Raw genomic sequence first — 24,783 nt, 5'->3', positions numbered from 1 at the left:
TTTTAGAAATATAAAAAAGCAACCTTACATAAATCATCTAATATAAAGTTGGATAGCAGAACTTGGAAAGAATTTGCAGAAAATATTTCTGATTAAAGTTGTTAATGGAAATTTCTACTTGAAATCAATACCTTCCATTAATATGGGACACTTTCACAGGAAATTGCAATATTTGGCATCTCTTGAGTTTTGACAAATCCTCAGTAGTCATAGAGAAAAGATGGCCTTTTTCATGGCATTACTTGGGTTGCTTAAGGGAGAAAAAATCAATGATGGGATGCTAATTGATAACTATGAATTGTATGCAAATCCAATGCAATGTTAACATCTGTATTTTATTACACACATAAATTGTTTTACTGCTTTATTTTATAGGAATTATGTAAATGAAGTTGTTAACTTAATTTTAGACACTTCTCTAAGTGCTCTTTAGACAAAATGAAACATACAGGACCAGTTTATGTAAAATTTTATTCAGTTACAAAACTCAAGGAATAGAATTTTTTTTTACCTTCAATTCAGTTATCAGATGTGTGCATTTACTCACCTTAAAAACATAATATAAGGATGGTGGAATGAGACAGACATTATTACCCTATATACATGTATGATTATACTACTGGTGTGACTCAGCACCATGTACAGTCAGAGGAATCAGAAGTTGTGGTCTATTGGTGTGCAGTGTGTCAAAACGCATTCTACTGTCACGTATACCAATTAGAACAATTGAAAAACACAATATGTACACTATCATCAGATGGAAAGGAGTAGTTTTAGACACATCTTCCACTTTATCTCTCAGTTTACCATAGCAATTTATGACTAAGTATTATGTAGCCTAAAGTAATGAACACTGATTTGCCTGACCCTAAAATAAATAACCTAAGAATGTTATCTTATTTTTATGAATAAATGTGTTAAAAGACATTTATAAGTTTATATATCGTGATATGTGATCTGAGTCCTGGGAAGAATATTTTTAAACAATATTCTAGCAAAAATAAAAAATAAGAAATTTATTAAAATTCTACATTTTAGAGGATTATGCTTTTATTTTTAAACAAATCTTACTTTTTAATATTGAGTTTTATTTATTCTTCCATTTCACATTCACATTATACATCAGTCTCTTTTGTAGATGCTAAAGAAACAATGCTGAGCAAGATAATCAGGGTTATTGATTTTGAAGAGTTTACAGTTTGGGGGATGCACAAAGGCAATAATTAAATTATGAATTATGAAAATATATTGTAGCAAATACTGAGATGGAAAAATGAAACAGGCAAAGAGAGACAGGAGAGTATACAGCCCAGGCTTAATATATGCAGCAGGGCTTCTAGAGGAAGATACATCTAAAAGACTCCTAAGTTTGAGAATCAGCCAGATTAAAAGGTTGATAATGGAATAGAGAAGAAGAGGAAAGGAACTAGAGACAGCATGTGTTCAGACTTGGGGAAGAAATGGAGCTGCAAGACATATATGAGAAACTTAAAGTTTAGCATGATTAGATTTATAGACTACCTGGATGATAGTAGGTGAAAGACAAACTTAGAGATCTGTGTGAGTTTTAGGTCATACAGGGCCCTTAGCAACAACATTAAGAAATACAGGCTTCATCTTAAGAGGTAGAATTTTAACTGTGAGGATTTCACAATGATATTTGCATTTATTAGTGATTACTTTGGTTATAGAGCATTAAGCTAGGACTGATGAGATTGATTGCAGAGTTATTAATCTGATGAACATGTCCACATAAGAAAAATCCAGTGTTCTCAGTTTTTCAGAAAGTGTTAGAAAATCAGATTCTAGGCAAATTCTAGTCAAATTTAGGAGATTAATGCTTAGGGCTTGGTGATTGAAAAGGGATCACATAAGTGAGGGGGGTAAATCAAGGGTGAGGCAGATGGTGGTAACATTCAATTCAAAACAGAATGACAGAATAGTAGCAGATTTTATAGGGAAATGCTTATTTGAGTTTGTGGCAACTTTCAGATCACAGAGATGCCTAATATAATGTCAGTCACACACACTGTACATATTAGTCTGAAGGCTAAGGATTAATCTTAGTGATGGCAGAGAATTTCTCTAATGTCTTTGTGAGGATGCAGATGAGTATAAGTGGACCAAATATATACCATTATGTGAGAGGTTAGAATGATAAACTTCAGAAGAAGTTGAATGAGGGGAATATAGAGACAGATGAATTAGGACTGCTCAAGGGATCATAATCCATCACAGGCTTGAAATTCTCTGCTATTGATATTCAGAAACTATTGGCTTTGAAAAGGAGTGAGAAAGGGATGAGGGGATGATGAGGAAAAGAAAGATGAATGAATGTATAGTTTCAGAGGCTGTGTATTTATGAAGGGTGATATTGTCCAAGGGGAATTTTAAGTCTCTGGAGACGAGAGGGTCAAGGGGCCAGTGGGCTAAGGGTAATGAATGAGTTAAAGCAGTTAGATGAAAAGAATAATGGGGGAAGTGAGTAAAAGGAAGCCATGAATGTTAAGACTTAAAAATGAGGTTAATCAATGAAAAGCATGTCAATTTGTAATTTCCTTTGAATCATTAAGTTATACTTCTTATGATTTTAGTGTAATAATATATGTATTGTATACTCTTTCTCTAGGAAGAAATATATTTCACTTGGTCTCCTGTTTTTTTTTAATTTTGAATAATACATTGAGATTAAATTTTTAAAAAGTGTTACAGAGTTGCAATAAGATCTAGCTAAATGGGTAAAACTCTATAAAGTCAAATTCAAAAGCCATGAACTGATCCCATTTGAGATAGTTTTTAATTATTGAACACTCTTAGGAGTATCAGTTCTGCAAAACAAATATAAGTGCTGGAATAAGTTTGCACATTTATATAATGTCACTATTATTTAAATTATAAACCTTTATGTAAATGCCAGGAAATTCTTCAGCAGTATATGATTATATTTTAATGTGGTTTCTACAATGTGTTATATTTCTCTTAAATAAGGTTGCTATTCACCATGCAAATATGCTAGACCTTAGGATTGGTGGATCTGTTGAGATTGCTAATATTGAAATAAAGCCGGTGAGTATGTTGCCCATTTGTGTGATCTGTTTTTAAGTGTGGTGACTTTTATTTGTTATATATCCTAAATCAACTCATTTATGTTTAAAAATATTTTACTCTGAAGTAAGTTGACATATAAAAATTAACTTAGATTATATATGTAAATGATGTAATAAAATATTGAAAGAATTTTTAAGAACTCACCATTGAACTAGGTATTAGAATGTTGCCATTATGGTTAAAATCACCTGTAGTCTTCATTGTGATCCTACCTATCATAACAGATGATCACTTTCCTATAATGATCATGTGTAAATTGCCTTAGCTATTTATTAGTTTGTTCATTTTTGAGCTTTACAAATAAGCCTGTTTGTAGTTGCTATTAATTGAATATTGTATTTAAACATTCATTTAAGTTGTAACTGTATGTTATTCATTGTCATTGCTGACTAATTGTTCCTTGTGTATATATACTATAGTTTATATACTTGTTCTGTTGTCCATCCAATTAGGTGTTTCTTGTTGTTGTTAATAAAGCTACTGTAGCTGTGACCATTTATATATTATGAAATACGTATACAAGGGCTTCTGTAGGAATAGAGTTCCTGAGACACAGAATTTGTGCAGGTTTGGATTCTCAAGATCATTTCTGAAATTTCTTCTTGAGTTGCCATTGCCCCACATTTCATTGCTCTACAAATTGGATTGCCAGATTTAAATTTTTGCCAATCAATTGGGTATAAAATGATATCACATTGTGGTCTTGATTTACATTTTCTGATCTACAGGCAAATTTATTTCTGAAATTATTGTCTGTACATCAATACTGTTTTGTGCTGCAGTTGATGGAGTGCACAAACACATGCACACACACACACACACACACACACACACACACACACACACACACATCCTTTTCTTTTTCTCCTAGCCAGTCCTTCAAGAATATGATCTGGTGTTTTCTAACCAAAGAAGCTTTCTTTGATTCTTCAAAGCAGGCTTGCATGCTCCTCCTTCATTGTGACATTTATTAGATGTTATGAATATAAATATACATATTTATTACATTTTATTAATAGAACTCTGGGAACATCTCTGTCATAACTGTTTTCATATTATTCTTGGGTGACCTGTACTTTTGATTTTGTCTTCTACTCATACCACAGCACCTAGCACTAAACTAAAGCGAGCAGCAGTTGATGATTAAAGAGGTGATGTGGCTGCCTCAGGTAGAGCCTTACTTCTATTCTGTCCTTTAATGGCATCACCAAAATTCTAATGTCTGGTTTTAATTTATAATTTTTTGCCCTCTATTACTTAGTAATGAAGGCATGATAAATCCAGACTGACAGATACTAAGTTAGCTTGTCCAAGGCTGTGGTGGTTCCTAAAGATCAAATCCAGTGGTTTCCAGAGTGTTTTATTCCATTGCTATAATATCCCTCCTTGAAAAATATTAGATAATATTGAGTCTTCCATTACTTTATTTCTTCATTCTAAAGTCATTTGGTGCATGCTTTACATGTTATGGTACAGTTTAATGATTTATGGGACTTTGGATTACTATGTTTATCAAAATATCCTTAATATTTTGGATTTTAGATGTAGTTGCCTCTTAAAAATAGTATTTTAGCATTACCAGATATTTTCAACAATGCACTAAGGGCTATTTAATTGAATATGTGTCTTAATAACAATTTGGAAATTTTATCCAAATTAACATATAAGCAAGATAAAAATGGGATAAGAGGAGTGATTTTTTTAAATACATACAAAGGATCAAATTTTCATTATCCACTTTGGACTTTATAAATTTTTATATGTAGAATTTTACATGGGTTAACACTTTAATTGAAGTTACTAGTAGCCAATTGACCTTAATATAGTATTCTCCTCAATATTACAGTACTCTTGCCTCAATTTCCTTTTAATGTTCTATGTAATTCTTTTGCTAAAGAATTGTAAGGAATCTATAATAATTCTGCCATACGGAGGAATCTTCAGAGTCTGTGGTATAGGTACATGCTTGGTAGAAGAGCTGAAGTTCAGATATATTTGATAAGCATTCCTTATTATATTTAAGGTAGGTGTCAGATGCTAAAGATACAAAAATGAATCAGCTCTTCAGTAGGAGATTTGAGTAATGTAAAAAGACTATGTGATCTCACAATGTAAGTCAATATAAGGAACAGAAGTGGTCGTGAGCACAGTGTGCTTAGTTGTGGTATATCTAACTGGAGTTTGATCAATATATAACATTTTATTAGGCAATTAATAGTTAGGGAAGAACCTTCCTGGCAGAAGAGACACCACAAGTAAGACACAGAAAGGTGAACCATCAGTTGCTGGTTAGAAATGACAAGTCATGTAGCTTGCTGAAATATTAAGTACTAGGGTGAGAGTGGAGCTAGTTGAGGCTATGACATGACGCAGGGAAGGTCAGGAGGAGTTTTATGGCCTTGAGCTCATACATTGTCCTGTAGATGGTGGGAGACCATCAGATTTTAAGACAGGCAGTGAAGTGATCAGACTCTCAATTAGTTTAATAATGACTTAGTTATATAGAGAAGAATTTGAGAAAGTTAAAATCTGGAAACTAAATGAAAAGTGACAAGTTACTCATTTCATCCAGTTAAAATAAGGGTGAGAGGTGAAGAAGGATACAGAATTAATGGAGTGTGGTAATTGATTACATATACAATATGGAAAGAGGAAGAAAAGAGTGACTAATTTTTGTAGAATTTTGCTTTGATGTTAATTTGCTTAATAAATATAAAAACATAATTTTGAGTTTATATTTTTCATAAGCCATTACTATGCTTTCTAATGATTGTTTCTTTTTAAATTTTAGAATGTATTTAATTTCAGTGGCACCTATGTTGGTGCTACCCAAATTATTCCCTTTGTAATAAAAAACAAAAGTATAACACGTGCCACAGTGGACTTTGATCTAAAATACTTTCCAGATTTTTCAGTGGATTTTAAGGAAAAATCAGGTATGCATTTTGTGCTATAATTGTATTATTGTAAAACAAAATTATTTTAAATTGTCCTAAAGTGCAATTGTTAAATTTTTAAGTCAAGGGCAGTTATTCACACATATTTTTAATGACTCAGTGCTTGCTTTTCTTATACTCTGAGTCATCATTATTGTATTTCTAGAAATATATCAGTTTGAATTGTACAACACTTTGGTGACACATGATATAACTATACTTATTAATTGACCTAATATAGTAATTTAAGTATTACTTATAAGTATATACTATAAATGAAAATAAAACTATTAGTTTTTATTTTTGGTAGTTCTGGGGATTGAACCTAGGACCTTGAGCATGCTGGGCAAGCACTCTACCACTAAGCTATATCCCCAGCCTCTAATTGTTAGTGTTAAATGCTCAAGAATTTTAAGTAAATGTCTTTGGAGAGTTCCATCTGTACGTTTATTCATGTAGTAGTTATCTTTATGTTAAATTTGATTTAAACAAAATATGCATTTTTATAAGTGCATTTCATCTGTTTACTCTAGGAGTTGGCAAACGAAGGCCTATGGGCCAAGTCTGGCCTAACACCTGTTTTTGTAAAGTTTTATTAGAACACAGACACACTCATTTGTATATTTTTAATGACTGCCTTTATGTTATAATGGCAGAGCTGAATACTTGTGATAGAAACCATATGTCATGTAAAGCCTAAAATATTTACCGTCTGGACTCCTACAGAAAGTTTCCTCACCATTAGTTGAATCATTTCTTCTTCAATAAATACTGGTTGAATCCCAATTACAGACTCCATACTAGACTTTGAGTCTGTGAAGATAAGTGAGACATCTTAAGTATCCTTAAGAAGTGAACAGTAAGTTTGTGTCAGAATCTCAGCAGTAAACAGATGACTCACTCAGAGGATTTAACTAAAGAGAATTTAATAAAGGAATTATCTATTGAGGTTTGGGAAGGATTAAAAGAAACCAATAAGGGAAGGTAGCTGCAGCCACCCCTAGGCCTGAAGGAGGAAGAAGAAAGCAGATATTATTGTAGTCTAGTGGAAGGTGAAACTGTAAGAGGAGCCAATCCAAAGGAGGTACAGTTATAAAGGAATGCAGTCATTGCCAGAACTCCATCCAAGGCAGTGTGGAAGTTGGAGCATAGATATTTGACCTTTCTTTCACCTCCTACCCTGTGATATTTTGCCTGTGCCTTACCAAGATGGAACCCAACCAGGGGCAGAAGAGCAAGGTAGTACATAAGTTAGTACATAAGTTGATTTTAATAACAATTAACTATTTACAATGAAATTTATTCTTAAAATGTCCTAAAATTTTTATATTTTTATTTGGTAAATTTTAATAGGTAAATTCTCTTCTTTTACCACTTATTGATTTTCAAAATGATCACTTCAGGATTATTCAACAGAGTGATTTATAGGAAAGGAAATGTTGAGATACATTTGGGTATGACCTCGCCTTGTCTTTCTGGTCATCTCTTCCATTACAGTAACCATAGGCTGTCTCTGCTGGAGCCATATTTTATTACACATTTCTTTCCACTGAGCTTTCCCTTCTCCTAGGATGATTTCATTCTCTTCTCTTTCTGTTCCCCAAGATGCCACCCTCTTTTATAAACTAGCTTCAACCTCTTGAGTCCTGAGACTCATTAATCCACTCTGCACCCTAACCAGTTGGTAAAAATAATTTTTTTTTAGCACTGATCCATTAAGACATTGTATAAGTTTTGTTATAGAAATAACCAAATTCTGCCTGGTACCAAAGGAAGCTGTGTACATGTTATCCTATTAGATGGTAAGCTCTATGAAGTTAAAGACCACATTTATAATTTTTATTTTCTACTAGAGTTGTCCAATATGGTACTATGGGCTTAATAGTCAATCAGGGAGTATGTATTGAAGCAAGCTTGAATTATTATATTTTATAAGCTGTATGATTATGTGTACTCCAAATTTACTTATGAATATTGATTTAAATCATCCATTTAATAGTTTCTGTGTTCTAGATACATATTTGTTCCAGATGGATGTTCTTTGCTATATAATATTTGTATTTTTTACTGTACCACAAATAATATTATTGTTAGTACACACTAAGTGGTTTTTATTTGTTTCTTTGTTTTAATGACTTTCCCATCATGCCAGAGGTGAGTGAAATTGAATAGGAAAAAGAAAATGAAATAAATTATTGAATTTTATTTCCAGATAGGGGCAATTGAAATTTGTAGCATTTTAAAATTAATCAGAAAACTTTAGGGAGAAAATACGATTTTTACAGTTGTTTAGATGAGAAGTTCCACCGCAACTTTCATTTGATCATTCAGGAATTTATTTAAGTGGTTATCATTTTTTATCCTGAAGTTTGCATTAGTGTGGTACAATTGTTTCTGTATCATTACCTAATGACTTTTTTCCTGGAATCATTCCATTTTTTAAAAGAAATTTTCTTGTATAAAATTGTCTTTTTAATTATTGATATTATTTAATTGACCTTTCTGAGATCTATTTCAGAGCAGAATGATCATAGTTAGCAATAATGTACATTTCATAATAGCTGAGAGTAAATTTCAAATGTCTCATCACAAAAAATAATGAGTAAATGAGGTGATGGATATGTTTTGCTTTGAGGCATCAGAGGAGAGCTGAGTCTTGCCTGATCCATCTTCACTGTAAAGGAAGTCTTAGTCTGGGACCTAAGATTCAGTCAATTACTCGATCTTACCCTTTATTCCTTTCCATGTTTATCTGAATGTGACTATATTTCTTGAATTTTGGAGGGCCTTTAAATGAATTTATTGTCTCTGATTTTCTGACTGAATGTATGTTGCAAGTCTGGATATCAGTTTTGCTGATTATAATCCTTGTTATTAAGAATGATCTTTACCTAACAACTTCACATAACCCTTCCCAGTTATGTCAGTACTTGCTTATTTTATATGTACTTTTCCTGTCTTATAGGAGAAGTCACAAACCCTACAGTTCCTGGTATGTATTCCTTGGAGTTAGAGGAAAACACATCTATGGAATGTGACCTAGCATTTTCTCCCAAAGAAGTAAGTTCAGCTTTCTACTACTCATACTACTCAAGAGTAGTGGAATTACAGATAACTCTAGCCAAGAACCTATCAAAGATCACCTAAGTTCTGTGTGTAGTAGCTCTTTTTCTGGTTAGTCAGCATGCCTAGGTATACCCTGGAATTCAGTAAAATGATTGCTAGCAGGATCTGAGTATGCTTGCAGAGTCCCTCAAAAGGAATAAAGGACACATACAGGGAGCCTGTGATTGTGTGGTCTTTTGCTATGCTCTCTGGAAAATTCAAGATAATGACACATTGTGCAGGAGAGGAAAAGTTTAAGCTAACCGAAGAAATCCCTTCTACTCAAGCCAGCATGTGCTTTGCACTTATAGTTGAATGGTGTATGCTTAATACTTTACAATCGCTACCTGAAATTACCAAAGACATGTTGTAAACATTTGAGAGGGGTTACTATAATATTTGTTTTATATTGTCCCCTTGGTGTTTAGTGATTTTCAAAATAACAAACAAAATCAAAGAAAAACCCGGAAGGAAGGGACACCACTGGCTGTTTCAGGAGTAAGCTTTGGTATGCTTTTGCTTCAGAGATTCTAAAATGAAAGTGCCAAGGAGAAACCTTCTCTCTACCCATGCTGTGGAAGGGTCTGTTGCTGTATCCTTCCAAAGAAGAATCAAACTTCTATATGATAGTCAGAGTACAAGATGTGTATGTCCAGCTGTTAACAAGTATTCAACAAATCAATGCTTTGTACTCTAAAAGTGAAAAATAGTGTTGTCAAGGTAATAATAATGATAGTACTTTACTATCTTTAATATTGCATTTTTTTACTAATGTAATTTTTACTGAGATTAAAATGTTATTTTAGGAACAGTGATAGCAATTATTTAGCTCTCAGGAAGAAAAAGTAAAGAGACCTTTAGGACAAGTTCAGGTGTTAGAAAATGTTAAAGATTAAATTTTGTCATTCTTAAGTGTGGTACATCAGTTGGATAAGTTTTGTGGGTTTGTGCACCTGTGATTCACATGAGGTGATATTGTCCTCAAGGTTCATTCTTCTGTTTATTTCAATTTTAGACAAGCACAGTGGAAGAGGTAGCAAAGGCTATTTTTGAAACATCAAAACAAATGAAAATCCTTTTATTTTATATCCAACATTAACTATACTCAGATGTATCCTAAACTCTTAATTTTCCATGGGTTTAGTGTAAGGTAATTATTTGTCCTCATTCATGAGTAGTGATATTTAGGTAGATACAATTTTGCAAGATTGCCTAATTTAGGTTATGAAATATTATCAAAATGTAAATATTATTTAGATTTTTCTTTTATCATTTCAGTGAATGATTTTTTTTGGTACATGAAATATTATCAAGGTATTTCAATATTTGTTCAGTTAGGCAATATCTTATTGTCTATCTAATTCAGACAAAAAGCTTAATTAACAAAAGTAATGTGGAGAGCTTCAGAGGATATTTATCTTTAAAATTTTATATTTTTTTCTGATATCTTCCAAAAGCTACTTTCTTCCTCATATATCTTAGCCATTTGCATGTTTTGTCAGCATCAACTTATATTTTAATCTCATATATCAATGATGTTCTCTTTCTGACTATTAAAGTTTATTATCACATTTAAATGGGAAATTCATTAGAGCAGAAAGAAAAACAATATTCTGAATTCTAATAATGACTACTGGCAATTCTGTGTTCTACTCTTCTGTGGAGGAGTTTTGCATCCATCCTTAGATATTAATCAGTAGCTTTTATTTTGTTTCCCTTTGGTTGTCTTTGTCTGTTTTTGGTGTTCAGGCAATATTAACTCTTTAGAATGAGTTGAAAAGTGGTGTCTGATCTTTCATTTTTGTCATAATTTGTAAGGGATTTGATTAATTCTTCTTTAAATTAGTATATTTCATCATTGAAGTCATCTTTTCCTGGGTTTTTCTTTGTCAGATTTTCAAAAATTCGTTCAATGTGTTATCAATTCTATTAGCCTTTTTTAGGTCTACTCAAATTTTCTATTTCTTCTTCAGAAATTTTATCTATGTAATTTCTTGGCATGATATTATTCTTTTTATTTATCTAAGCAGGTAATAACATCCCTTCTTTCATTCAATATTTTATGAATTTAAGTCATTTCTTTTTATCTTGGTTAGGCTACTTTAAGTTTTGTGAATTTCATTGATATTTTCAAGATCTGACTTCTGATATTGATTTTCTGTATTATTTTTCTTTTTGTTTTATTAATTTTTATTTATTATTTACTTCATTCTATTTGCTTTGGATTTGATTTGCTCTTACATTTTCATATTTTTAAGTGTAGAATGTTAGGGCATTGACTGGAGATCTTTTTCATTTTTTAATATATGCCTATGGCTATATATTTCCCTCTAAACACTGCTTTACATTTATCTCAAAAGTTTTAATATACTGTTTTCATTTTTATTCATATTAGTGCCCTAAAACTTCTCATATAATTTCTTTTGAACTCATTGATTATTTAGGTGTGCTTAATTTCCACATATCTGTGAATTTATCAAGTTTCATATTGTTACTCCTAATATAATCCTATTGTAGCTAGAAAACACATTGTTACATTTAAGTTAATGTAAATTGATTGTGGGTTGTTTTATTACACTCCATAGATTAATTATGTCAAACCCAAAACAATGAGAGTTGGAAATGATTACATTTGATGTGTTATGCGTTTGTTGGTGCATGTCTCTGTGTGTACATGTGTATGCAATTACTGAAGGAAGGAATTGGTGATTATCTTAAAAATAAGCATTGTAGGATGATTTTCAAATACATATTGTTATAATTTTAAATCTCTAAATGAAAGAAAACAAAGTAATTTTGCAACATTTAAAATTTTGAAAAATTAAGATACCTCATTCTGCACAATGCTTGCATCTTGCATGTGCATGGAAGCATTCAGACACACACACACACACACAAACACTCACTTTTTTTTTTTTTTTTTTTTGCGGTACTGGGGATCGAACTCAGGGCCTTGTGATTGCAAGGCAAGCACTCTACCAGCTGAGCTATCTCCCCAGCCCCACACTTTTCAATAAGAAAGAAATGAGTCCTAAGTTTTGTGAAGTAATTTAATCCATGTTTTTGAAAGTGTGTTAATTTTCTTTTCTTAATAAGACTATATTGTGATTTTACATTTTCATATAATAGAAATGCAGAGAAAAACATTTTAAGAATCACAAAAAATTATAAAATCTGTAATCCAGTGTAAATGTCTTACATGATTTTGTGAGTGAATGCATATGCAATATGATATTTTGACTCTGATTCACTGTTTAACAGTCAACAATTAAAAACTTGTAAATCTATTTCTTAGTGTTTAGATTTTGGCTCTGTGCATTGATACACTTTGCTTAATATTCTGAATCCTAAATTGAAAAGGAAATGTTCTCAGTCTATTGGAGTGTAATTCAGTCCAGCAATGAAAAGAACATTTAAATTCTGCAGAGACAGCACATTCTGTGAGAATTTATAAATTTGTGCTAGTGAGGCAAGATTTATTATCTGAGTTCGAGTCATTTCAGATGCACTTCACACTATTTAATGTGAGGTGTAAGTTGTTTGTCTTTGTGTTATTGTGAGTGTAAATGTAAATAACCAATGGGTGCTCTTTTGGTGAACTATATAGTAGGAAAATATGGAATCAGTCCTTAAGAGTCAATTTATTTCTAGATGTAACCCTTCCCTTTCTACACTGTACCTGATTTAAGCATAATCAAAAGTACTGGTGGTAAATAATCTAACATTACATCTTAAAGCCCTAGAAAAAGAAGAAGAAATCAACCCCCAAAGCTGTAGAAGACAGTATATAATTAAAATCAGGACTGAAATCAATGAAATTGAAACAAAAGAAAAAATCCAAAATATCAACCAAACAAAAAATTGGTTCTTTGAAAAATTAAATAAAATTGATAAACCCTTAGCTGCACTAACAAAGAGAGAGAGAAAACTCAAATTACCTCAAAAAACTAAAGGACGAATGATCTCGCTGATAAGCGGATGAGGACATATAATGGGGGGTAGGAGGGGTTAGCGTTAGGGTTAGGGTTAGGTTTAGGGTTAGGGATAAGGAGGGTGGTAAGAATGGAGGAAGGAAGGACTGTATAGAGGGAAAAGAGGGATGGGAGGGGTGGGGGGAAGGGAAAAAATAACAGAATGAATCAAACAACATTGCTCTATGTAAATTTATGATTTTTAATAAAAAAAAGGAAAAAAAACCTCAAATTACTAAAATTTGTGATAAAAAAGGAAATATCACGATAGACACTATTGAAATACAAATGATAGAAACTCTTTTGAAAATTTATACTATAATAAAATAGAAAATCTTTAAGAAATTGACAGAGTTCTAGAGACATATGACCTACCCATATTGAATCAGGAGGACATAGAAAATTTAAACAGATCAATTTCAAGCAATAAAATTGATGACCCATCAAAAGCCTACCAACAAATAAAAGCCCAGGACCAGATGGATTCACAGCCAAATTATACCAGACCTTCAAAGAAGAGCTAACAACAATCCTCCTTAAATTATTCAAGAAATAGGAAAAGAGGGAATGCTTCCAAACTTGTTCTGTGAAGCTAGTATCACCCTGGTACCAAAACCAAACAAAGACACATCAAGGAAAGAAAATTTCAGACCAATATCCCTGATGAACATAGATGCAAAAATTCTTAATAAAATACTGGCAAATTACATACAAAATTGTATTAAAAAGATAGTGAGCCATAATCAAGTGAGGTTCATCACAGGAATGCAAGGTCGGTTCAACATATGGAAATCAATAAATGTAATCAATCACCTCAATAGACTTAAAGACAAGAATCACATGATTTTTTCTCAACAAATGAAGAAAAAAGCATTTCACAAAATATAGCATCCATTCATTTTCAAAATTCTAGAAAACCTAGGGATAGTAGGAACATACCTCAACCTTGAAAAAGCTATATATGGTAAATCCAAGGCCAACATCATTCTAAATGGAGAAAAATTGAAAGCTTTCCCTCTAAAAGCTGGAACAAGACAGGGATGCCCTCTTTTACCACTTCTATTACAACATAGTGAAATTCTAGCCAGAGCAATTAGAAGAAAAATTAAAGGGATACAAATAGGAAAAGAAGAACTCAAACTATCCCTATTTGCCTACAACTTGATTCTGTATTTAGAAGATTCAGCAATAAACTCCACCAAAAAGTTCTTAGAACTCATAAATGAATTCAGCAAAGTAGCAGGATATAATATCAACATCCATAAATCAAATGTGTTCTTATACATCATTGATGAATCAACTGAAAGAGAAATTAGGAAAACTATCCCATTTCACAGTAGCCTCAAAAAAATAAAATATTTGGGAATCAATCTAACAAAAGAGGTGAAAGACCTCTACAATGAAAACTACAGAACTCTAAAGAAAGAAATTGAAGACTTCAGAAGATGGAAAGATCTCCCAGGTTCTTGCATAGGCAGAATTAGTATTGTCAAAATGGCCATACTATCAAAAGTGCTATACAGATTTCATGCAATTCCTGTTAAGGTTCCAATGATGTTCTTCATAGAAATCTAAAAAGCAGTCATGAAATTGATTTGGAAGAGTAAGAGGCCCAGAATAGCCAAATAAATCCCTAGGAAGAAAAGTGAAGCAGGAAGCTTCATGATACCAGACCTTAAATGATACTACAGAGCTAATATAACAAAAATAGCATGGTATTGGCACCAAGACAGCCACAAAAAACCAATGGAACAGAATAGAAGACACAGAGACAAACCCACATAAATACAGTTATCTCATACTAGACAAAGGCACCATGAACATATATTGAAGAAAACATAGCCTCTTCAACAAATGGTGGTAGGAAAACTGGAAATCCATATGTAATACAATGAAATTAAACCCCTATCTCTCACCCTGCACAAAAATCAACTCAAAGTGGATCAAGGACCTTGGCATTAGACTAGAGACCCTACACCTACTGGAAGAAAAAGTAGACCCAAATCTCCATCATATCAACTTAGGAACTGACTTCCTCAACAAGACTTCTAAAACTCAAGAAGTAAAATGAAAAATCAATAAATGGGATGATATCAAATTAAAAAGCTTCTTCATTGCAAAGGAAATGATCAGTAATGTGAAGAGAGAGCCTACAGAATGGGAGAAAATCTTTTCCACCTGCCCCTCAGATAGAACATTAATGTCTAGTATATACAAAGAACTCAAAAAACTTAGCACCAAAGGGCAAAAAAAGCAAATAACCCAATCAGTAAATGGGCAAAGGAACTGAGAGGTACTTTATAGAAGAAAAAATATGAACTGTCAACAAATATATGAAAAAATGTTCAACATCACTAACAATTAGAGAAATTCAAATTAAAACTGCACAGATTTCATATCATTCCAATAAGAATGGCAATTATCAAGAATACAAGCAACAATAAATGTTAATGAAGATGTGGGAAAAAGGTACATTCATACATTGGTGGTGGGACTGCAAATTGGTGCTACCACTCTGGAAAGCAGTATGGACATTCCTCAGAAAACTTGGAATGGAACCACCATTTGACCTGGTTATTCCACCCTTGGGTATATAACTAAAGGACTTAAAATCAGCATACTATTGTGACATGGCCACATCAACTTTTATAGCAGTCAATTCACAATAGCTAAACTATGGAACCAACCTAGGCACCCTTCAACAGATGAATGGATAAAGAAAATGTGGTATAATATACACAATGGAATATAACTCAGCCATAAAGAAGAATGAAATTATGGCATTTTTCAGTAAATGGGTAGAACTGGAGACTATCAAGCTAAGTGAAATAAGCCAATCCCCCTAAACAAAAGACTGAATGTTCTCTCTGATATGGAATGCTGACTCAAAACAGGTGGTGGGGGGAGTTAAGAGTGAAGTTTCACTGGATTGGGCAGGGAGCATGGGGGGAAGGGAGAGGAGATTTGAATGGAAAATAAAGTGTAATGAATTAGACATAACTTTCCTATGTTTATAAATGAATGCATGACCAGTGTAATTTCACATCATGTACAACCACAAGTATGGAAATTACACTCCATCTATACATAATATATCAAAATACATTCAACTATCATGTATAACTAAAAAGAGCAAATAAAAGTTTTTAAAAAGTACTGGTGGTCACTTGCCATGGTGTTTGACACAATTGATTGAACTGGTTTATTTACTGTCATTGAAGTTCCTCCTTTCTTCATAGGTCACTCACATGTCTACTCATCCCATATGTACAGCTATTCATCTATATGTTGGCTACTAGCTATTAAAATTAAAGTTTAAGTTGATTAAAATTAACTGACTTGGGCTGGGGTTGTGGCTCAGTGGTAGAGCACTTGCCTAGCATGTGTGAGGCCCTGGGTTCAATCCTCAATACCACATAAAATAAATAAATAAATAAATATATATATATATATATATAATATAATTGTATTGTGTCCATCTACAACAAAAAATATTGAAAAAAAAACTGACTTCAAAAAAGTAGCTCATTCCTCACAATTTCAACTTCTCATTATCCATATGTGACTTTTCTTAGTGCAGAACATTTTCATTACCACAGAAAATTCTACTAGACAACAGTGCTGTAGATCATTCCATATTATTATCCTTAGTTTTCCTGCTACTATGTGGCAGATTCTGCCCTGTGCTGTAGGCTGGTTAATCTTCAATGGCTTAATTGTTCTGCAGCAATCAACTCTGCTGTTCTATATTTGCCCTGTAGTTCTTGAATATGAGGTAGAATTGTTAGCTCCTCCTTTTTCTACCAATCTTTGTCAGCCCTTTAAGAATATGCAGCCCTTGGGTAATCTTTTATAATTGTTACTCTGGATTTACAACCATTGGATGTACTGAAGCTAGTACCTCAAAGATATAAAGACAGGACATATGAATGATAACTGCTCCATTTTGATTCATACGCAGTTTTGTCTACCAACCCTGGTCTCAGAACTGAAATTCTTCCTTTGTTAGAATATCCTTTTTTAATTTGAGGTATTCCTCTCTTTGAATAACAACATCTGGGAAAGCACTTAGAATGGTATGCATAACAAAACTTTCTAAGTTTTACTTTTTTGGATACCTCAGTGATTTCATTGTGGTAAGTTTAAAGTTCTTTTCTCTCTATAAGTCACTTAATTTTTGTATAAAAGATAATTCTTGTATTGTTACTGATTTGTGGAGGGGATAAGACTTCCATAAGTGATGAGGTTATAGAACCTCCTAATTTTGCATTCTGTGTAACTGTAGGGCTATCTTGGGGTGTGTTGGGGGGGCACATTTTGTGTAAATTATATGGGAATATGTGAGTTAAGAGAAGACAAGTTCAGTATGACTTTTGATGTATACACAATTAATTATTAAACCTCAGCCTTATGAATTCAGCACATACTATTCTAGGAAATGTGCATATGCTGGAAGGAAAAAGCTTCATAAAAAGGCTTTAAATGAAGGAGACTCTTAAGGACTGTGATAAGTACATTGAATTACCTTAGTAATTACAAACATTATCAACATCAGACATTCTTAAATGAAGCCTGAATTCTTGACCTATCTTAAACTTCTCCCATACTCCAACTTTTCACTCCTATCATCTTTGACTTTGGAACCCAGCACTAGACCCAACTACAATCAAGACTCAATAACCAATAATTGTTGGGATGCCATGCATTTTAGCTCAGATCTTTCTTTACTTCAGTCATCCTCCCAAAGTGGAATACCCCTGTGTATAGATTCTCCTCCCTTTCAGTTCTGATTCCCCTCACATATGACTTTTTCTCTTCCCCTCTGCTTTCTAGTATCCCTTTGCTTTTATAGTTCTTCTGTGTTTCTCTTTCTCTTGCCTTCATTATTTCTTCTTATTAGGAACATGCCTATCTCAAGGGCACTGTTTTATGTTGTTATTTTTTTCTAGTAATCTTCCTTATGAATCTTGATATGGATCTGAAAATGATGCTTTCTGGAAGCTTCTATCTGGATTGATTTTTCTAGATAGTGTTTGTTAAAGTTGCCCACTTCTTTGAACATTGTGTTGTGTGAGTTTTCTAGTCCCTCTGTAGAGAAGTCATTTTTGAACATGTTCTTGGTCACTACCAACTCATAGTGTGTCCTCATTTTGAATGATTGCAGTTTCCTCTGCAATGAATGGGCCATCCAGAACCATTAGTTGCTTGTCTTCACAATTCCACTAACCACTTCCCCTATTCCTATTATTCCATTGGAAACCCATTTCCAATCAGCAGTCAGAGGAGAATGATAATTTTGGAAACATAATTTCTGATGGTATTTGACTTTAAAATGTAAGTCCATATTATATGAAAAAACATTAAAAATAATGTAGTAACCTAAAAAATAATACAACTCTCCTTCTGTATCCAAAGTTTAGCATCAGCACATTCAAAGAACCACAGATCAAAATATTTAGGAAAATAAATCTCTGTTATGAACATATATAGACTTTTTATGTCATTATTCCCTTAACAATAGAGTATAATGCCTACTTACATAGCATTTACATTGTATAGGTATTATAAGATGATTTAAAATATACATGAAGACGTGTGCCAGCTATACAAAAATACTATGCCATTTATGTAAGGCACTTGAGCATCCATCCTCCAATTTGGGTATTCACAGTGTGGGAAGGGGAGGTGAGGTATGTCCTGAAACCAATGCCCCAGGGATACTGAAGGACAACTGTAAATAATGATAAAACATACATAATAGAAAATGTTAATTTATATTAATAACAAAGTAAGAAAAAAGCAGATGAACCAAAAGAGGAAAAATAGATATGAGACATAAAATGTAATTAGTTACTGAAGAATAAATAATAAGAAATTCCAGAAAAAAATAAGATTAAACAAAATTTTTATTGTATTTTTCTTTGTGAAATATCAAAGCAGGTTGTATTTGTACATGAAGTATTACATCTTTATGCAATTTTCTCTTTGACGTCTGCTAGCTGGTGCTACTGTAGAAATAGATTATTGTGGGAATGAGTTGCTTGCTCTGTTTTGTCAAAGAAATGAAACAGCCATTAAAATAACACATGCTGCAGTATTTTATGCTTCTATAATTCTGTTTGAGAACAGACTGTTTACATAAGATTCTATGACAGGAGATGGAATTAACAGCTAAAGTTAAATAAAAACAAAATGAAAACCCAAGTGTTTTCCATTGTAGGGCATCACAAATGACTAGAGCTGAAGTATAACCTTTATATTATTTAATTCTTCATTTTATTTAAAACTTTTCTGATTGTCAGCATGGACTTTATAAGTAGGGCACAGCACTAAATGTATGTTCCTCTGAAACCTATTATTGTTGTCTTAGTCTTGGAGGTTTTTGATATGTCAGAGGACTATTATTCTTACTTCTCTACATTTAAAATATTCACATTCTTGCCATTTTCCACTGCTTTTCTGTAGAAACTTAGCAAGGAAACATAGGTCAAGTGTTAGTACATGATTGTGTGTGTGTGTGTGTGTGTGTGTGTGTGGTATTTAGGGTTTTCTACATATGGAATCATGTCATCTGAAAAGAGAGACAATTTTACTTTATGACTTAGATTCCTTTCATTTCTTTTTCTTGCTAAGAAATAATTTTCTGACTTGAACTTGCAGTATATGTTCAGAAGAAGTGGCAAATGGTAAAACTCTAAGACTCTGAAAAAACAGTTAGACCCATTAAATAAATTCAGTAAAGTTGCAGGATATAAAACCTAAGAAAATTAGTTATGTTATTACTCACTAACAAGGAACCATCTAAAATAAAATTAAGAAACAATACCATTTGTAATAATATAAAAAAGAACCTAATCCTTAAGAAATGACTTAACCAAGGAAATGAAATATAACTATAAAATATTGATGAAAGAAATTTGAGGAGATGCAAATATGGAAAGATATCCTGTGTTCAAAGACCTGGGCCTTATGTTAACTATACATATGTGACTTTCTAATAAAAAGGAAAACTGTTTTCCAAAGTTACTGTAAATTTTTATTCCTGTCAGCAATGTATAAATGTACTAGGTGTTCATATCTTTACCAGCACTTAGTATTGTTAACTTTTATTTAATCAATTTGATAGATGTGAGATGGTATTTCTTGTGATTTCAATTTGCATTTCCTTAATGTCAAATGATATTAAACATTTTTTAAAAAGTTTTTATTAGTGTATTATAGTACAGTTATGCATATTATTGGGGTTCATTTTGATATAATCATATATACATGGAATATAGTTTGTTCCCTTTCAGTCCCCAGTACTTCTTCTTTACCTTCCTCCGCCCCCCAACCCCAACATTTACTTAATGTTTTTTCATACACATAAAGGTGAAATTCACTGTGGTATATTCATATATGTACATAGCATCATTTGGTCAATTTCATTTAACAGCTCCTCCCTTTTCCCATCACTCCCTGCTTCCCCTTGGTCCTCTTCCTCTACTCTACTAATTTTCTTTCTATTTTCATGGGATCCCCTCTCTTTTCCCCACCTTATCTCTCCCTAGCTTCTGCATATCAGAGAAAATATTTCACCCTTTACTTTGAGTCTGGCTTATTCCATTTAGCATGATGTTCTCAGTTCTCTCCATTTACCAGTAAATGTCATAATTGCATGTGCTAATTTGTCATTATGTGCTTATGTTCTTTTCTAAATTGTCCTCAAATCTTTCACCTGTTTTTATTAGCTAGATCTTTTTTTTTTATTCATATCTGTGTCTTTTTAATGTATTTTGGATACAGTTTGGCTTTGTGTGTTTGTGAAAAAATGTGTTTTGGGCTTATAATTTTATTTCCTTAACAAATGTCTTTAACAGAACAGATGTTTTAAAATTTGTATAGTAAAAATTAATCATATTTTCTTTTATAGATGATTCTTTTGGTATGGTATTTAAGAAATCTTTGCCTAACCAAGCATTACAAATATTTTCTATTACATTTCTCCCTATTGTCTTATAACTATAATTTATGTATTTGGATTTGGTTCAATTAGAATGAATAGGAATTGTTTAAATATTTAAGTAGTTTTTATTTTATTTTCTAGAATCTTTTTTTTTTTTTGGAAGCTGGGAATTGAACCCAGGGACTTGTGCATGCAAGGCAAGCACTCTACCAACTGAGCTATAGAACCATTTTCGACCTCACGAAAAATAGTCCTACTTTTTCAATAAATGTGGTTTCACTGTCACAGATAATTTTAATTTGAAAACTATTTTATAAACTTGTTTTGCCAAATCAATGATATCACATATTCCTCAAGAAAAACAGTCACAGTATAATGTATTTTTTTTTTGTCTTTCAGGTGGCCACATATGACTTTAGCATTCAAATTCAAATTAATTCCTTTAAGGCTTCAGAACTCTACACTGAATATTTGTCAAAGAAAAAATCTGATTTTCCAAAGACCACACCACTTATTGAACCATGTTATGTTCAAGCAACTGGTATGTAATAAGAAACAGGCAACTGATATGGGTAAGCCAAAGATTTATACTTAAGCATCTAAAAGTTTAAAAAATCAGAATGATGTTTACTTTTCAAAGATAGAATTATTAGAAGGTAAGATTATGATACAATTTCCTCATATGTCACTTAAATTATGAGTACATAGAATTAAGTGTTAATTAATGCCACAGATATATTTGCAGGTGACTCTTGCTAAAAAAAAAAAATAGAAAAGAATAAAAACAGATTTAGTACTTTATTGCATGGGAAGTTTTAAACTTATTAAGGCAAATTATAAGTTATTAAAATAAAAGGAATTGAAAATAAAATGAAAAAAATGACAATTTTATTTTAGAAAATGTTTTTATTCCAAAAGAATGGCTTACTAGAGGAGTATTTGTTCATGTAAAATGATTAAATACAATAAAAATTTTGAGTTAGTTTTTTGAATATTTACTATCTCCAGATATTCTAGAATAAACCTGAAGTACTCTGAAAACTTCTTTTAGCAAGCTTTGGCTTTGCTTTTTATCATATGTTCTTGAATATTTTTTCCTGAAAAGTCAAGAAGTTTATACTTTGTGTTTATAGTTCTGATATTGGGTTAAATTTGTCATTAATTATAGTGATGAGTATCATCTCAGTTAATAATTATACATGGCATTTCATCAGACAGGCCTCACTAAAATAGCATGTGCATGATAGAAATTTATTTCACTCTCATTTAAAATCCCTAATTAGGAATTACACAGCTGGTATGGAAGTTCTAAGTTAAATTTTTTAAAAATCTTGTTGTAAAGTATCTTTAAAAAAATAAAAAGAAAATCAATATTTTCTAATTTTGCTTTCTAAATTAGGTAGATTATCATTCATGATGAGTTCCTTATTCATTTGTATTAGCTTTTTCATTTTATGTGAAGGTTTCACAAGATTGATTTTTGCCTTTAGTTGTTCATCTTTCAATAAATCTTTTTATTAATTTGATGTTAAATCTAGCTATCTTCCCCCTTGATTTCTAGCTTTGTTTTAAATATTAGCGGTTTGAGAAATATGATATTGTTTGTCCCCTTAACAGTCTTTTGCAATTTTAAACTAGCAAGAATTTTTAATATTTTCTGATCATTTCTTGCCTTGCATGTGTGTGTGTGTGTGTGTGTGTGTGTGTGTGTGTAAACAGTTTCTTTTATTGCTATTTTATGATTATTTCTTTGACATTCTCTTCTGTTGATTACATTTTATTTTTGGTGGACTTATTTTTCCTTTATGCCTCTGTTTCATGTTGAGTAGTTCCCTTTATTCCTATTGACCTTTACCTGTCCTCTCATGCTTTATTAGTAATTCTCAATAGGCTAACTTCAGCAACAAATACTGTACCTGGCAGTCAGGACACCAGTGAGTGTTTTAATGTGGGGGACTAGAGTGGTCTAAAATGTTAGTTGGTGAGTCATCTGGTGGTTCAGTTTCTCCAGAAAATGATTCTCTAATACTCTATGCTAGGGAGAATATAACTTCCTTGTTTAAATGAATTAAGACTTTCTCACTGGTGAAGTAACATGCCAAAACAATTCCCAACTTTTTTAAAGATATGAACAACCTATTATTTTCTGACCAACCCTTATTGCCAGTTTGTAAATGGGAAGGTCATATTACATGTACTGCTTTTTTTGTATATCTGTCATAATGTTATCTTTTCCAGAATTTCTCATGACAGGTATTGGGTATGATACAATGGTGACCACCATCTACATTTCTCAGTTATCCCACAGGTCCTGAGCCCCCTGCCAAAATATCCATTAATTCCAGTGATATAATAAAGCATGTGTGAGATACCAACATGTCTGGGATCACAAATTGGTGTATTTCATACACTCATTTTCCTAATTGCTCACGAGATCTATTAGTTTCCATTAAAAATTCAAATATCTCAGTCATGTATTTCAAAAAGTATAGGTTTTTCTAACAGATAGCAATAACTCCTAAGACATTAAGTATTTTTATACCTACCCCATTCCTAATTTTCTATAGATTAAGACATTTACTCTTAGCACTTTCTTGTCTTATCTAGGAAATATTATATGATATGCCGTATATATTGTCCCTGAATTCTAGTAAATTTTCTTCATTTCTACTCATTTTGTCATTGGTCAAATTTAGTATGGATATCATTTTAATTCTGTGTACATTTTTCTTAGCTCAATATTAAGTATATTTTTTACTTTTTATTATCTCTGATAACTTTTAATGGTAACTCATTAAATTCATAAAATTGAATGTTGTAAGTATGAAAAGCAAGATATTTTAGAAATATTTTTAAATATAATTTTATTTTCTAGCTAGAAATGTAATCACAGAAGCAAGCCTTATTTTCTCACTGTTTCATGTAGACAAATATACTAAGTGCCTATGAGTTTATATCTGTTAATATTTTATCAGCATATTTACTTTTCTTTCAAAGTGTTGCAAGCACCATTGAATTTATCCAGTACTGAATTTGTATTTACTATTCCTTTACATGAGATGGAGGCTAATAAAAAGGTCAACAAAACTCAGGTATGTATAAAGAGTTGATACATTTTATAATTGTTTTTATAATTATGGTTTTTTAATTATAATTCTTAGTTTACTAAGTAGATTTTGAGTGGTTTAAAATATTCCCTATAAGCAATATTTTCCATAATATTTATGCTATTTGGAGCAAGAATACTGGCATTTTTAGGGAATGTGTGTGTGGGTGTAGTGCATATATATATGCACCAATATGCACTACTATATATATGCACTACACCCCCCCACATATATGTATGTTATGTGTAATTTCTCAAAGTAATTTTCAAAACATATAGTCACATATAAAGTTATGTATCTTATAAACACGTAGATGCATGTATTTAATAAGAATACCCAAAATATTTGAATATAATTCTCCTTAATACAATTGGAAGCTATGACTTAAATTAATGTGAACTATATTCCATACATGTTAGAAAATTTGTCAAGAAGCAATAATAAAAGTGGAAAAATTGAGGTATATAATTTCTGTGTTGATCTACTCTTTTTTCTTACTGAATATCTCTACCTTTCTTCTAAATAGCAGTTTATTTAGAATGAAAAAAGGGAGACATATAAGAAAGGAGATCATGTACATGTCATAGGAATTTGTATTTGAATTACCCTTT

General features: G+C 31.9%; 1 protein-coding gene and 1 long non-coding RNA gene across 2 annotated transcripts in view; one reads left to right on the top strand and one right to left on the bottom strand.

Annotated features, from left to right (window-relative positions):
* The window catches only part of LOC306650734, a 1,184,502-nt gene that overhangs the window by 620,387 nt on the left and 539,332 nt on the right, over positions 1-24,783 (bottom strand). The gene's annotated exons all lie outside the window — the stretch shown is intronic.
* The window catches only part of CFAP47 (cilia and flagella associated protein 47), a 400,269-nt gene that overhangs the window by 58,214 nt on the left and 317,272 nt on the right, over positions 1-24,783 (top strand). Inside the window, 5 exon segments of the mRNA XM_079122986.1 lie at positions 2,989-3,066; positions 5,900-6,044; positions 9,010-9,104; positions 21,465-21,606; positions 24,063-24,157. Of these exon segments, the coding sequence (XP_078979112.1) occupies positions 2,989-3,066; positions 5,900-6,044; positions 9,010-9,104; positions 21,465-21,606; positions 24,063-24,157 (555 nt within the window).

Source organism: Sciurus vulgaris, assembly GCF_902686455.1.
Source record: "Sciurus vulgaris genome assembly, chromosome: X".
NCBI lineage: Eukaryota > Metazoa > Chordata > Mammalia > Rodentia > Sciuridae > Sciurus > Sciurus vulgaris.
This window is presented reverse-complemented; position numbering and strand designations above follow the sequence as displayed.